General features: G+C 43.4%; 2 protein-coding genes across 2 annotated transcripts in view; both read left to right on the forward strand.

Annotated features, from left to right (window-relative positions):
- The first annotated feature begins 1275 nt into the window (after nucleotides 1–1275).
- traf3ip2a (TRAF3 interacting protein 2a) lies at nucleotides 1276–6909 on the forward strand. Its single transcript, XM_046299311.1, has 10 exons — nucleotides 1276–1475; nucleotides 1830–1846; nucleotides 2010–2531; nucleotides 3562–3709; nucleotides 3955–4160; nucleotides 4412–4500; nucleotides 4596–4664; nucleotides 5408–5512; nucleotides 5823–5897; nucleotides 6037–6909. The coding sequence occupies exons 2-10, from the start codon at nucleotides 1831–1833 to the stop codon at nucleotides 6181–6183; spliced, it is 1377 nt and encodes a 458-aa protein (XP_046155267.1). The 5' UTR covers nucleotides 1276–1475; nucleotide 1830; the 3' UTR covers nucleotides 6184–6909.
- A 2250-nt stretch (nucleotides 6910–9159) lies between these two features.
- Nucleotides 9160–15764, forward strand: part of rev3l (REV3 like, DNA directed polymerase zeta catalytic subunit) — a 60724-nt gene continuing 54119 nt past the window's right edge. The window contains exon 1 of the mRNA XM_046298212.1: nucleotides 9160–10118. Within this exon, the coding sequence (XP_046154168.1) occupies nucleotides 9980–10118 (139 nt within the window). The 5' untranslated portion in view covers nucleotides 9160–9979. The remainder of the gene's footprint in view (nucleotides 10119–15764) is intronic.

A 15764-nucleotide genomic window follows, 5' to 3' on the forward strand; every position in this document is an offset into this window, starting at 1 on the left:
GTGCATTCTGGGGATCCCAGGTGTGTGTATCTCCTATATTTTTTGTGCTGTTTCCTAAATCTATATGTGTCTGTGAGATGTTTCAGATGTTTCAGAACGTGAGTACATTTCATAGATACATTTCAAAGGAAATGTCACTACTCCAAACAGGATGCCACTGCTTTTCATTTCTTCTTCCTCCGCCAATCTCTTCACGTTCTACATGATCTGCTTCCGTAACTGTGGGATGTCTGACACGGCCATCGTCTACCTGAGCCGCCTGGGCCATCGTTGGACACCTCCTACCTGGTGTCAAGATTACCAGGCTGACCTGCGTGGGGCTATCATCCTGGTCTCCCACCTGGCCTCCGTGCCCATTGGCTGGATCAAGGTGATGACGCTGACGAATTTCACCATAGAGGGAAAGAATGTGACTCGTCCCCAGTGTCACTACAGGGACCATATCTAGTCTACCGTCCTGGTGTGGGTTACTACGATCCTCTCCGGTGGTATCCCCATCACCCTGGTCATCATCTTCAACTCAGTGATCGGCCAGCACCTGATCAGTGCCAGCAGGTGGCTCACCAAGGAGGACTGGCGGGTCATGCAGGTGTGGAGCACCAAGGGTGTGGTGCGGAGGACCATCTTCCTGCTGGGCACGGTGTCTTTGACCTTTGTGGTGCTCAGTCTGCCGCGCTTCGTGGCCTACTGCATCCTGCACACCAAGTACAACCACGATTGGTTCGACAGGAGTGACGACAAGACTGGACTGTGACTGCCGCGACTGGACTCCAACTAAAGCCTCTCTACCAGATGCTAAGGCCGTTCTCAAATAAAACTCTCCGTTTTACTTGTGAATATGATTTTTTATTTTTTTATTTTAAATGCTTATTTTCTTGTTTTCTTCGCTGGTTAACTTTAGAGTTATATAACTTTTTTTCTATATTTTGTAAGAGTTTGTCGGGTCGTTCTGTTGTTTGTTTGTTGTTGTTGTCTTTTCTTAGCAAAAGCAGCTCATGAATGTTAAAAGCGTGTTCACTTTAATGGGCTGCACACTTTCCGTGAATCAAGTGCCCTCATGTCTGTAGGTGTGCTTTTACAATGACAACTCAATCCACTTTAAATGACAAGGTTCGCCCTGACTGGTTGCAGAATTCCTGCTCTGTTTTCACAACAACCTGATTGGTGGACGTGAACTGCATGCCCCACATTATTTGCATAAATGGCGAAGGGGGACTCCCTTGCTTTGCCAGCACTGATCTCTTCCTCTAGACAAAAATTGTGGGAATGTTTCCTATTCGCTCCAGGGCAGATTTGCATATAGAGGGTGGAATACACGGCTCTGACACAGATAGGAGCCGGGGTCAGGTTTAACTGTTCAACTTGACTGTAAATGGCACCTGTGCTGTATGTTTTAACTTGTTTTCATTGCTTGAAGTCAGGAGAATTTAGTAATTGACTTGTTTTTGCATTATTCCTTCACAGACACATTGCAGGTAAGTTAGTTGCTTGACTGGAGGACAAAGTTCACTTCCTTGGAATATACGTAATGTTTGGTCTGACTGGTTTTCGCTATGTATTATAGTGACTCTGTATAGCCAAAGGACAGCTTTGAGTTCTGTAGTCATAAGGGCTTTCCGTCGATCTGCTACATATCATAGCTTTCTTTCGTTTTCTTTTTTTACCCGTAAAAGAGTTTGTTTCACTTGTGAATGCAGTTTTTCTAAAAAAGTGTTGCCAGGAATGTCCTGCCATTCTGCTATCCACAGAGCTCAGCTTTCATTCCTGTTAAACCACATTTGTTTCTGTTTCCTTTTTACAAACAAATCTATCCCTCGTCGTGAGAGAAGAATGGACTCTTTCACAGGTACGCCATTGTCAAATACAGTACACACTACCACACCTATCGAAAAGGAAAGTTAACCTTACGATAAACTCACTCTTACATATCACATCATTTTTCCCCCTTCTTTACTTCTCCTAAATGGCTTAAGGTGAATAATATTGTCTGTTGATGTTGTTGTTGTCAGATTCCTGTCGTCACAGAAGTATTCCGGTGGAGACAGATGAGTCAATGACATCATCAACGCTGAACCTAGCATTGCCCTTGGACTGTGGGCAGTGCTCAGAACACAGAAAGAGGCCAACGGAAGAGGCCTGGTTTTCCCCTGAGGTTACCGTCAACGACGTAGGCCAGGTGGAATACCCCAAGGACTCCTGGAGAACCTCTACGGAAGACCCTCTGGGTAACCTTCGACCCCAGTTCAGAACCCCCTCCCTGCATCAGAAAGACTTGTTCCCACACACCCCTGACCCTGTCGACCTCCGGTTACACTCCTACAGAGAGAGGGCTCAGTGGACTGAGGATTTCTCTTTCTCTGGGATTCACCGGCGGGGAACGAAGGGCTTCCCTGGTCCTCCCAGCTGGCCTCTACCTCAGGACTGTAACCTTGAAGGAGCAGAACACTTGGAGTCCCCTCTTTCTCTCAGGTCTGACTTAAATGACATCCACTGTGTCCCTCCGAGATACCCACCACACACGCCTCCTCGATGTAAGTAACGTGCTGTATATGACAACTGTATTCATATAATTAAATAGAAAAGACATAGATAAATTAATCCAAATGATACTGGAGCTGGGTCATTCCGCGAATAGAGTGCCTTTTTGTCGTCAGATTCCCGTCGTCACAGGAGTATTCCGGTGGAGACAGATGAGTCAGAATGACATGACCCTTTGATATTTTAAGTGGAAATGATGTAATATTATTGAATTTTAGAGCATTTTAAACCACATGGACATTTTTATAAATAATATGAATAGAGACTTGCTAAAGTGCCAAAAACATGTCAAAGCATGTTATATTTATTGAACTGCCCTTCAATATAAACCACATGGACATTTTTATATATCAGATTTTTTTTTTTTTTGAATGTAGACTTGCCGAAATGCCAAAAATCTGAATTTTGAAAAGTCTGACTTTTCCTGACTTGTAGGAAGATTTGAACCCACTTAACCCCAAACATTTGCCATGTTGTCACCATCATTGTAAAGCTCTGGTTATTTTGTTGCTTTGATAAAGTCATTTCTGAAGATGATTATTTAGTTCATGTGATTTCGCCCTCGTTTTAAGGTCAACCCTGTTATGGAAACTGAAACAACATGCTTCCATTCCTTCTGTCACAATGGGAGTTATGGTTGATATAAGATAAAATTGTCACAGTCAACCCTGTTACTTTAATTAGCACTTTTCTTCATTTGAATTCTTGAAATGGGAAAGCATGTTTTTACGAAGGGGAACATTATGAGCTTTTTATGACAGCAAATAAAAATGAGGTGAAATAAAACTTTTTTTTTTTTTTTACAGCTATCCCCCCAAAAGGCACTATTTTTTTGTGGAAAGACCAAACTATATAACATTTTCTGGGTCGTAGGTGATGCTTTTGTTTAGGTTGTTGTTTATATTGCTGTCTGAAATACAGCCTGGATGATCCACGTCCTATACTTCAGATAAGGGATGATTTGAATTGGGAGCCCATCCAAGACAGGATGTTAAGAGCATGTCTTCTCACGTCCCTCTACAGGCCCTGATCAAGTGCACGGCAGGTGTCCGAGACTGTACACATGTCAGAAACCCGTAAATCAAACCTGTCCCCTCTATAATCGTCATCATTATAACCATCTTCACCCTACGGAACCTCAGCGGGAGCTTCAGCAAGACCCGCCATCCTGGTACACTAAATATCCCTATAACCTACTGGTCTAACAACAGATTATATCATAAGCCTAGATATCAAAACCAATTGGATTTCGCAAGTTCCTAGTGCTGCTTTGTTTACAGTTTAATAGGAAATGTTTGGTGGGGATCCAGTTTTAGCACTAATGTCTGCTGGTGGGCATTACAATATACATATAATTCCTGTTTTATGAGTGTTTGGAGCAGACACCAAAATCTTCTATACCGTTTCCCTCTCTAGGACTCACACGGCTCAAAACAGACTATATGGACAAGGAGCTCTAAAAGCCCCCAGCCGGAATCTTCCTCAATGTGTGGCCCCTCCCAGAGAGGTGATGTCTGAGGTCAGTGTGGTGCCCTCTTACCCAGTGACCCCCGGCCAACCTGGTGGGGGAGGAACAGCTACACAGGAACAGAGGAAGACCATCAGTTTACCTGAGGAGTGCAGTAAGTGCATATCATTTTCCATCCCTCAGCAAAAACTTTATCCCCCCCCCAAAAAATAATATTAAAGTTTATTGTTCAATCCAAACAGTGGATTTTCTGTGAATCAGAATAATTGTGTCACCTTATGGCCTTGGCTTGCAAGAGCTCAATATTAAGACTTAAAACCAAGTCTAACATCCACTAAAATGCAAATAGTTGTTTGAGTGCAATTAACATTCATGTGAATGCCATGCTTGTCTGTTTGATTGCAGGGAATGTTTTTATTACGTATTCTGTGGACACAGCCAGTGAGATGTTTATCTTCGTGAAGTTTCTGATAGATCAGGGCTTTAAACCAGCTGTAAGTTTGCAAACTGTATTTTCCATGGTCTTTTATTCAGAAATGTCCCAATATTTTAAACACTATTTTTCATACATAATTCCTCTCTCTGGCAGATTGACATTTTTGATAATGCAGTCAGAAGAATGGACATCAACAAGTGGATGGACACCTATTTAAAGGATGTATGTCTAAGCGGTCAGCATTTTTAGAGCATAAAATAGAGCTATTTAATGATGAAACTATACAGAAGCAAATGGGTAACACTTTATTTTAAGGGTCAGTAATAAACAATTTATGAATCATTACTCCCACATTTGTAAATGTAAATAAACGAATTCTTCACAAATCTCTATATATATATCCCATAAATATCCTGTGTTGTGTGCTTATTCTTTTACCAGGTACTGCTGGAATGTCTACCAATGGCTTGCCCATCTTTTTGTGAGAAATTACACTGGTCACTCAACGTATTTATACAGCATAATTAGTGCTCACTTTAGATTAAGGGCTGCAAAAAAAACATGTTACTAATGATTAGCGAATGGTTTATAAATGTGGGAGTAATGATTAATACATGGTGAACACCCACTTTATAAATGCCTGATGAATAGTTTATTACAGACCCTTAGAGAGATATTGCCAAAATCCCGAAGTACTTCTCCAGAGTCAGATAAACGTGTGGATACCATTTCTATGTCTCTGTGTCCAAGTATGAAAGAAGTTACAGCCAATGAAGGAAGTTCGAGGTAGTTTCTCGAGCCAATGCTAACTAGCGTTAGCGCAATGAGCGCTGACGCTAGTTAGCATTGGCTCGAGCAACTACCTCGAACTTCCTTCATTGGCCTCATTGACAAAATCCTGAAGTATCCATTTAAAATGAAGTCTTATCAAAAAACTGAACTGACTATGAGATGCTGCGTTGCAGAAGTCAGTGCTGATCATCGTGGCCATCAGTCCTAAGTACAAGGCAGACGTGGAGGGATACGGGGAGGATGAGCATGGTCTCCACACCAAGTACATTCACACTCAGGTAGGCACGTACACATGCACGTGTAAGAATATATCATATGAATGTGGGTAGCTACTGTCTTTTTTTTATTATTGTTATTATGGAGTCTCAAGATTAGGACAGTGAGACAAAAAAAGGTTCTGGGCCTTGGCCACAGCCCCTCCTTGTCATGATGTAGCATAGGTATAAAACACTGCTGTGTAATACAAAGGGAAACATATACTGTACCACAGCCATGTATAGTTTATGTACAGTATGCATTTGATATGCAATGAAGACAATTCATAAAAGCACCAGGCGTTTATCTTTGAGCAACCTTTTCCCATTTTAGATCCAGAATGAGTTCATCCAGCAGCACTGCCTTAATTTCCGACTGGTGCCCGTATTATTTCCCACTGCTACCAAGGTGAGTGGATGAGATGAGAGATGAGATGTTGTCTCCATAGGGATAGGATTCTATAGTGTTGTGATATCCTGTTATATCCTCATGAGTCACTCACGCCGTGGTGTAATGTTACCTATCCCAATCCTGTCTTGTCCTCCAGAGACATGTCCCCGCTTGGCTCCAGAGTACCCGGATCTACCGCTGGCCCCAGGATACCCAAGACTTGGTTCTCCGTTTGCTAAGAGAGGAGCGCTACATCGCCCCCTCTCTGGGGAAAGAGATGACCCTCTCTATTCGGCCCCTCTGAGAACTGCTAAACTGCTATAGACACGTTGTTTCTCTGGTACGTAATTGACTTGGATGTTTATATGGCAAATGATTAAAGCCTTTTTTTTGTGCGCAACTGAAATTGTGTGTGGGCGGAGGCGTGTAATTTAGCACAATTCTCAAATAACCACAAGGTGGCAGTATTTACTTTTTCACGTTTCAAGTCCTAAAAATGTGCTTGCTTGACATGTTAGGAGTTAATAGTTACGCCTGACATTGTATGGTGACTGTGTTCCTAATATTATGTGATCGGAATATATATTTTAATGGAAAGTAATAATGGCCTGTTGACTGTGAGGTTGTTGAATTTACATGCCACACTTTTTTAAATATCGTAGCCTATACTACGTAGTTACTACTGTATTACCCAGAATAGCACTAAACAATGAGCAATGTAAAGGTCTCACACTTCTTTGGGTTATAGCAGATAAATAGAACAGGATGTAAAGGTGCTTTTAGGGGCCCCCTATTCATCCATGATTTAAGATCCACAGAGGGGCCACAGGAAGAATCTGTCACTAAAACATCAATCTTCTGCAACAGAGGGAGGGGCTGGGGTTCAAACCTAACCTGCTCTTTTCACTTGTATTTTATCTGTGGTGGTTACGTCATCCTTTGATTAGCCAAACAAAACTATTTTCTGTCAATAATGGCAATCATACTCCACTGTAAATAACAATAAAGTATTAAAATGGTTGGTACTGTATTTCTCTGTGTTATGAGACATATGTCCGCTATTCTCAAAAAACAGCCAGTTGTAAATGTCACTATCAGCCTAATGCATTCATTAACCATGAGAGCTTAGTTTCCTGCACCCATAAATCAGTTGCTTGTATGATTGTTCCAATACTTGCACCACACTATACAAAGCCTTATCTGGCCAACCCAAAGCAACCACAGGGTTTGGGGAAGGGGGAGATGAGATACTCTCCTGCAGGTGGCTTGGTGTGTGAAACTGAGCCTGTCATCTTATCAGTGAGGTGAGTGATTGATTAACCTGGGCAAACGGGGCTGTGCCTCCAGATTAGAAGTGGAAATTCTCCAACCATCAACAAGGACACAATTCCCTTCACAAGAGAGCTGTGTTAACTGCTGTATGTGAATACTTACCCAGAAATATATAGTTTAATCAGCTGTAGGCTATCCCGGATTGTGATGCATATGCCTATAGCTCTCAGCAGAAAACTGCTATGAAACAAACTCACCTCATTTTTACCTGCGCTGATTGGTTTCCAGAGAAAGGGCCAAATCTCACTCAAGGTCAGAGCACACTCCCATTGACAGACGCTCCCACTCCATCCAGATGAAATGCTAACGGTACATTCTTCGTCATCAGGGACCCATTGAGTGTGGCTGTGTCCCCAGTCTGAGCCGAGTGTTCGGAGGGGTTTATGGGCCTTTCAGTGGACGAGAAAAGAGTGGGCTCTGCCCGTCCACAACTACAGCCTGGTTCATTATGGAAATCTAGACGGAATTAAATTGACCAATGTGAAGCTTTAAAATTCTATGACAGGGCAGTAGAAAGAAAGTGCAAAAAAATAGGCCTATAATAATAAAACAGACCATATTTTTTATGCAGTTGGGTGCCACAATGTTGTGTGGACTGACTGAAAGATCTTGTGGAATTTAGAACTTTGTCCATTCTATTATGTTTGTCTATCTTGTCTTGTGGTAAATAAGCATGATTTAGAACTAAGGGGAACAGGATTTAGGAACAAAATTGCATTCATATGGATGTAGGAATTATAGGGCCAAAATGGGGAACATGTATCAAAATATGGTAATTGTACTGTAATGATGTACTGTCCTGTAGTGAGGAACTTCTAGAGGTGTTCAAATAAGGACATACTAGAAAGTGTGTTTAGAGCCAATCACAGCATAGTGAACGTTAAAGTGATCCAATCATGCACGAGAGGAAAGGGTCTCGCCAGTGTCGTTTGGTTACGCAGAATGTAAACATGCTTCGGGAACTTGTCTTGAGCATGTATCGTAGTAGTATGTGGAAGTTTTGTTCTATACATTTTTTATTGCGAAAGTCATTGCAATCGAAATCAGTTCATTTCAAGAGCATTTTGTAAACGTTCATCATTGGAAGGCGTCATTTCTATTGGTTTATTTTTTAAATAGTTTAGATCAGTGGAGTAGTATAATGAATTATTCGAGGACATTGAGGAGATTCGATTTTCTGGCCCTCGTTACCCTGGTGGATGTAGTTTGATTCGGGTCAAAAGTGATTGCATTGGTTTTGGAACGGTGCTTCCTCCCGTGCATGAGCCAAGTGCCATTCAAAACTCATGGCGAAATTATCTTAAAACCAAAGTGAGGTAGCCCGAGGTTGATTAACCACGTGGAGTAATGAGGAGTCTGTGTTATCACATGCTAAAGTGAATGTTTTTTAAAAAAAAACGCTTTATCTGCAGTCTCAGTAAAAAACAGTTTGAAAATTCAAACCTATTTTTTTTTTTAAATAGACCTTGTATGTTTCTGGACGATGCGCCATGCTGACTTGTTAACAACATGACCGAGGGGCGCAGATTTACTGTTCTAATTTAGAAGGGCGTTCCTCCCTCGCCGCTTTTGCCCGCTCACGTCACGTGCCATATATTGGTGCACAGCGGCTCCGGTTAATAGAACTCCCTTATTATAAAACGGGTTGTTTGGATCCTGGATGCTGATTGGTTGATAGCAGGGCGCTATAGCTCCACAATCTCCTCATTCTCAGGGTAATACCTAATAACCGTTCCATTAGATGTATCAATGCGCATCCACTGTCCCATAGCCCAGCAATTCAATATTCACAACATTTCCCAACCAAATAGGAAGATTTAAAAAAGAAGAATATGATTTTGCCTTTCATATCCATGTCCCGCCTAAAGATTTGTAAACCAATTGAAAACCTAACTTCCACTTGCGCGCTTGTAAACGGACCAATGCCAATCGTGAAATTTAGGTGGTTCTAACAGCACAATTTGGGACTGGATCTGGAGTCTTCTGACCCGTGTTGCTGCAGTGTGTCAGTAGCGAGCAGCTAACCAGTAGCGGCAGAGACTAGGGGAGGGTCTGCCGGGGGAGGAATGGTGTTGCCTTTGGGTTAGTGTTGTGATCATATTACAGACGAGAGGAAACCTTGTCCGCAGTGCCACATTGGAAGCACACATGAAACCACTGCAAGAACAGCCACACTTGATTCTCTTCACAAAGCGTTTTTGTTTTCAAGTCAAATACGTGCAGGAAAATATTCTGTCTCCGCAGGAGAGTAACTCAACAATTGCCATTTTTTCCCGGATGGATATGCCGTAGCAACACCCGGATTCGGCGAGTGGAGAGAAAGTGGTTTTGGTTTCGCTGGTTTAACTAGCTATGGCCGCTCGAACCAGTGAAACGTCTCGTGGAAGCCCAGGATTGTGTTATTTTTGAAGGGACGGGTGGGCAGCTAGTTTCAGCACTGTATATTCAGAGAAGTGGACTATGTCAATAGTAACTGAATCACGGGGCACCTCCATTAGTTACGGTATGGTCCCCAGTAGCCGCAGCTCAGATTACTCTTCATAGTTTCTAGCCTGCAAAACTAGGTGGAATATGGGCAACTCCGCGGGCTGCCTCGATAAACAAACAAACGAGACGTTGGTTTATTGCTAGGTCGTTTGTGTACACAACTGATTCCCTTTCGTCGGTTTCTACATTGTTACAAAGACAATTTATTCTCATTCTGTTCCTAGATGTTGCCCCAGATCGTAATTTAGCTAGCGTAGTTGATTGAATCCAGCACAGCAGTCATGTTTGCTGTCCGCATCGTCACCGCTGACTACTACCTTGCAAGTCCCCTCAAAGACTTGGACGTCTGTTATAACGAATTCAGAGAAAGTGACGTGAAGAAAGTACCAGTGGTTCGAGTTTTCGGGGCAACACCAGCAGGTATGTTCATCTGGTTTTTAATATACGGTCATCCTCTGCTGCTTGGTACAGTACCGCCACGCGGTGCACGGATGTAACACACATTTACAAAAGCAACCCAATTCAAAGTATAACAATACAGAAGCGGTCTTTTGAATGATGTTTAGTGAGGTGAGACATTGTAACAAACCATACACCAACTCGCCACTGTTTCCAGCATGCAAGCGATGCTTCACGTAGTTGCTTTGTTTTCAGTCTCGTGTTCCATTCCAGGGCTGTGGACAAACAGACAGACCTTCACCACACCTACATCATCAGCATTTGGCACATAACCCACTTTACGATACCTTAAATAAAATAAACGAAGTATCTTTTCTGTGCCCAACAACCTGAGGAATGGTGCCACAGCAAGTTGGAATCACAGCATGACAAAGTTTCTACAATGGAGGTGTGACTCTGATTTAACTGGTTTCCTGCAGCACTCACCGGAAAAGTGGTTGTAATTTCGAGCCAAATATGGAGGACGGACGCGCTTTGCCTTCTGGTATGGCTTATGTATTGGAATCGGACCACACAAGGAAATATGTCCATGTGTGGGTCAGGGTGTCAATCAAATGATGTCTGTTAGTCCCTCACATTTGCAACCCCCCCCCCCCCAAAAAAAAAACTGGATCCCACTTATCATATCTACACTCAGACAATGTCCCTGCACCCCTCACTGCCCAGTTTCATTACAACACCGTAGTGTAACAAGTGGATGTGGGTTGGGTTCACTGATGCCATGTAGACTTACCTTTGCCACTTCTTTTTGTGTTATGTGGCATAATCTGTTGAATCATGTTAATGCTTTCTAACCTCCAGGCGATTAGTCGACACGAGGTCACACTCCGAGAGGCAAGCACAGACCGCCGTCATTTTACACGCATTTCGTAGTTCTGTATCCTGCGGGTAATGTGCTCGGCACATCGTTTCACCCTCAAGGTATTGTGAGGCCACGGCTTTCAATAACAACACAACACGGCATCTGTTTTGGGATTAGCAGTGTGCATTGTTTTTACAGTAACTCTCCTGCAGCTCCACTGTGTTACTTGTGGCAAGCCTAAATCAGTGTTGGCTCAGTATTTCCAATGTGCAATTGCGTCACAATATGGAATGCTTTGACTCGAAACGCAACTCCTTTATTTCTCCATTTTGAATAGATTTGCTGAAGTGTATCTTTAACACTAGAAGAGCCTACAGAGTCATATTGACTCATTTCCTTTTTTAATTGCTCTGCCATTTTTGTTGTTGTTGTCTTGACTCCCGTCCTTGACTTTTCCTAAGTAAGTCTATAACCATACGGTCGTTGTTAGAATCTTAATATCACGAACACTTGTTATAAGCAGTTTTAAGAGGACAAGTCATCACACCCCACCCCCCCCCATCTGTCATTCACTGGCTGATGATGGCCCATCGAAACTTCACCTGAATTGTTTAATTAAATTTCACGTGCATATAATAGTCTAGCTTGGAATTTACACAGGAGGCAGGGAAATGAAATGCCAAAAAGTGACCTTTTTTATGTCTTTATAGGAGAGCAGATTCTGAACTTTTGAAATCCCCTAAAATATATTTCCCTTATAGCATTACTGCAACACTCAAAGCGCAGTAATATTTTTCAACTCAGAATGTGCCATTCTGTTCTTCTGAAATGCATAATGTTCCGTAAGACCTGCCCTAATAACAAACTAATAATAAATGATCTTTGATGGTGTTTATTTAAACAGTTTTAACACTTGAATTGTGGTGTTTTTTGTGTTTTTACTTATTACATATAGCCAACAGTTACATAAACTAATGAAAATGCTATATTGTTCTTTTAAAATAAATGTTATTTCATATTCTAATCAAGCAATAAGGCCAGAAGAGGTGTGGTGTGTTTGTCCAACGCGTAGTGCCTGGACACAGCCCTTAGCCGTGGTATATTGGCCATATACCACAAACCCCTGAGATGCCTTATTGCTATTATAAGCAGGTTACCACCATAATTAGAACAGTAAACAATCGTTTTGCATCCATACCTGTGGTATATTGTCTCGTATACCACGGTTTTCAGACAATCGGCATCCAAGGCTTTCTAGTGTTAAAAAGAATAGCCCGGAAATGGGTCACACAGACACCCACACGAAGGTAATACAGACATCAGTCTTGTATACATGCGTCAGGGCTGAGCTGTAACACGTTGGGCATGTCTCTATTTCTCCCTACACGCCAATAAATAGGCTAGTCTACATTTATCTGTAATGCTTTCAAAGCTGTCATGTAACCTAAACACTGATCTCATTCTATGGGAGTTGCTGGACCAAAAAGTAAGTTGTGTGTTTTGCTCGGCTGTGTGTGTGTGTGTGTTTACATGCGTGGCCCTGTGTGACATGCACCTGGTGTTTCTCTAACCCCTCCCTGTCCTCTCCTGACACGGGCCATGTGCACAGAGCAGACACACCATATCTGCCCTCTGTCACTCGACACCACACTTCCTGTTTTCACTTAGGCTGCTTGCTCTTCGTTGGCCAGCCCCTGAGGCCCAGTCCCGGCCCTAATAGAGCACAGCGTTCTAGTGGTGTGCTGCTGTCTGGTTGCACAGCACATGCTGTAATGCACTCCTCTATAGGCCTTCGCTACCTGTCTACGTCCGTCAGGGACCCGTGTGCATGACGGAACGCTGGAGACGCTGATGTCGTTCGTTTCATGGTTTCTGTTGCTTTTCCGCGCGCTCAATCGTTGCTCATTTAGGCCAAATGATAGTGCTTGGGCACAATATGCGGTGGTAATCAGTAATTCATTGCATATGTAAGAGGCCAGCAGCAGCCAGCTCCAGCAGCACTGGCAGGCTTGATTGAAGTTTCCATGCATGGTAAATACAGAGTCTCTCCCACACGGCTGGGAGTTGCAGTTTGCTGCAGTCTTTGAGCTCTGGCAGCATTGATCCTGCTTGATGTCTAGCAAGGCTAGATTTACTAGATCCAGCAGGCATTCTCACTGCCTCGATGCCTGGGAGAGGCAGCCAGGAACTTTTTTTGTGTGTGTGTTTGTTTTGCTCGGCTGTGTGTTTGCGTGCGTGTGCACGTGTGTGTGTGTGTGTGCAGGGGAGGGGAAACTTGCATGACCAATTGACCTGAATGAGGGGTCAAGCAGCGAACAGCGGCGAGGGATAAAACACGGGGCCTCCCTCCAGCCCTCTCTCCTCCTGGCCCCTGGCTCCTTCCTCCCCCTTTACCTCTCACCAGGGGAACTCTAATGCTGTCTAAAGGAATTCCTCCTGGAACCATTAACAGGATAATGGGGGATTCAAAGACTGGGCGTCTCATTAGTCAAAAGGTCATTTTTCTTTTGATTTGCTACCTCTCTTTTGATTTTTTTGATTTTGATTTTTTGGGACTCTAGCATTCTGAAGATGTAACCTAGGCCTGTGTTTATTTTTTAGGCTAGTTTAACATGGATACGGCTATCCACTTATTTCTCATGTTTTGTAGCCACATGGCTGGCTGTCTTTTGTGGGCCTAGTCCCTTTACCCTCAGTTGAATCCATTCCCTTCCAGGCTCATTCCAATTTGGACTAGTTTTGATGCCAAGGGAGGAATGCCTTGCTCTGTGAGAGAGGAGTTTTCTGTGAATGCAGAGAGCAGCATGAACCCTGGCCCCTGATAATCCTGAGGCTGTGATGTTATTGTCACAAGACACTGGGGCCCCGGGTCTTTTTAAAAGCCCTTCCGTTGGGGGGTTTCCAGTGAAGACACACACACACACACACACACACACACACACACACACACACACACACACACACACACACACACACACACACACACACACACACACACACACACACACACACACACACACACACACACACACACACCCCCTCTCAGCCTGTCCAGGTCTCATTAACCATGAACAAAAGCCTGTCGTTCTTTTGTTTGTCATGCATTCCATCTCTTTGGGCTTTCCCTCCCTAGTACGTCAAGGTGGTCCAATCAGTGCACCTCTCATGAGTAATGGGAGACAGTAATGGCACCTCGTCGTGTCTTTGTGGCCGTGAAGAAGCAGCTCCATGCCATGCCGTGTCTCTGTCGTAGGGGCCTCACATCAAGCCAGGAATTCCAGGAGTGCTATCTGGTTTCAAAGAGTTCCGCAGGCACATGATGGACTTTGAAAGCTTAGAACCCCCCTCCATGCAACGGGTGAAAATCAGTGAGGTTGTTTTTGTCCGTTGAATTCTTTAATACTACAGGTGGCCTCTGGAGGATTTACAGTGCATTAAAGCTGAAGAATGGGCCCCACCCCTTTCTCTGGGTGATGATGACGATCACCTGCTGCTTCTAGCCTGTGGCTGAACGGTTACTGGGGGTGGTAGGTTTCTATCACAATGAACTTTCAATCTATAACTGTACTGTAGCTAATGCCTTTACCGCATAGCTGAGTTAGCCTTATAGCCTCTCACATAAAGCAGAACGGAATAGTCTGTACTGTGGCCAAAGCGATATACCTTTTAGCCTTTACCCCATAGCTGAGCTGTAGACTACGTGCTTACTCTTAAAGACGCCAGCGTGCTTCAGTTCGGAGTGAGTGTGCTCCCTCAAAAGACCGTCGCTTGATAAATGAGAAAAAAGCGGCAACAGTACTTTTTGTCAATATTTGAGACGCCAGTAACGCGCTTCCTCAAAATTGTCTGTTGTTAATTTTGACGTTTTTTTCTGAGGAGATCTTAGTCGCGCAATGTTTGCATCTAGCTAAGATGTTTGGTGCAGTGTTTCCCAATGAAAAAATGTGCATGAAAACGAGTCGTCTCTCGTTGAATGACAACAAAGACTTTATTGAAGAATCCTTACTGTTGACCAATCACCGACGAAGGGGCGTAGACTTCGGCTACCGACTTCAAGAAAAAAATGTTTTTTTTTTTTTCTTTTTTACCAAAGTCCAAAACGAACAAAAAGGCCACAACGTCATCATAATATATGCAAAAAGCTCTTCTGAACTGTTTCAACTGGGAAGCATGCAGACACCTTAAATCTTTAACCTGTAGCTGATCTGTTCTAGGCCTACCTTTTTTAGTCTGGCCCGTAGCTGAACTGTGTGCCTTTTGTGTTGTATGAGGGGAGGTTTTTCCTGAGTTCTCTCTCTCTCTCTCTCTCTCTCTCTCTCTCTCTCTCTCTCTCTCTCTCTCTCTCTCTCTCTCTCTAGGTTTTTCTGTACAGTACACATATGCCCTTGCTGCAGCGCCTGGGCCTGGGTGATTGATGGCTTTAATAGCTCCCTCCGGTTCTACGGTGGCATTTTGAATGCGTCGCCACCACCGAGGGCAGAAATGTGGGACTGCAGCACTAGTCATGGTCCCTGCCATCCTTTTCTGTCGCCCAGGTGGAGTTAGGTGACACCCTGGTCTTTATACTGTAGGGGTGTACCCACCTAGCCCTCAAACTTCACCTTAGAAAGGTTTCAGTGAACGGAAAAGACAATCACAGCCTCACAGCAAAGCCTTTATTTCAGTTTGTGAATTGACTAATGACTTACAGGGGAACATTTACGCTCATCTTTGCCAGGTGATTTGTTTCAGCTGAATTAATGGCAGAATTGTGTGGATCTGGTAGAAGGAGAAGGAAATGTCTGCAGTGCCTGAGTGAGATGGAA

The sequence above is a fragment of the Oncorhynchus gorbuscha genome, linkage group LG14 (genome assembly GCF_021184085.1).
Source record: "Oncorhynchus gorbuscha isolate QuinsamMale2020 ecotype Even-year linkage group LG14, OgorEven_v1.0, whole genome shotgun sequence".
NCBI lineage: Eukaryota > Metazoa > Chordata > Actinopteri > Salmoniformes > Salmonidae > Oncorhynchus > Oncorhynchus gorbuscha.

What these genes read in the sequence shown, in the direction of transcription:
- traf3ip2a (XM_046299311.1), top strand. An exon ending in CAGCAAGACCCGCCATCCTG is followed by an intron (nt 3,710 to 3,954) that starts GTACACTAAATA and finishes TTCCCTCTCTAG; the next exon opens with GACTCACACGGCTCAAAACA. An exon ending in ATCAGGGCTTTAAACCAGCT is followed by an intron (nt 4,501 to 4,595) that starts GTAAGTTTGCAA and finishes TCTCTCTGGCAG; the next exon opens with ATTGACATTTTTGATAATGC.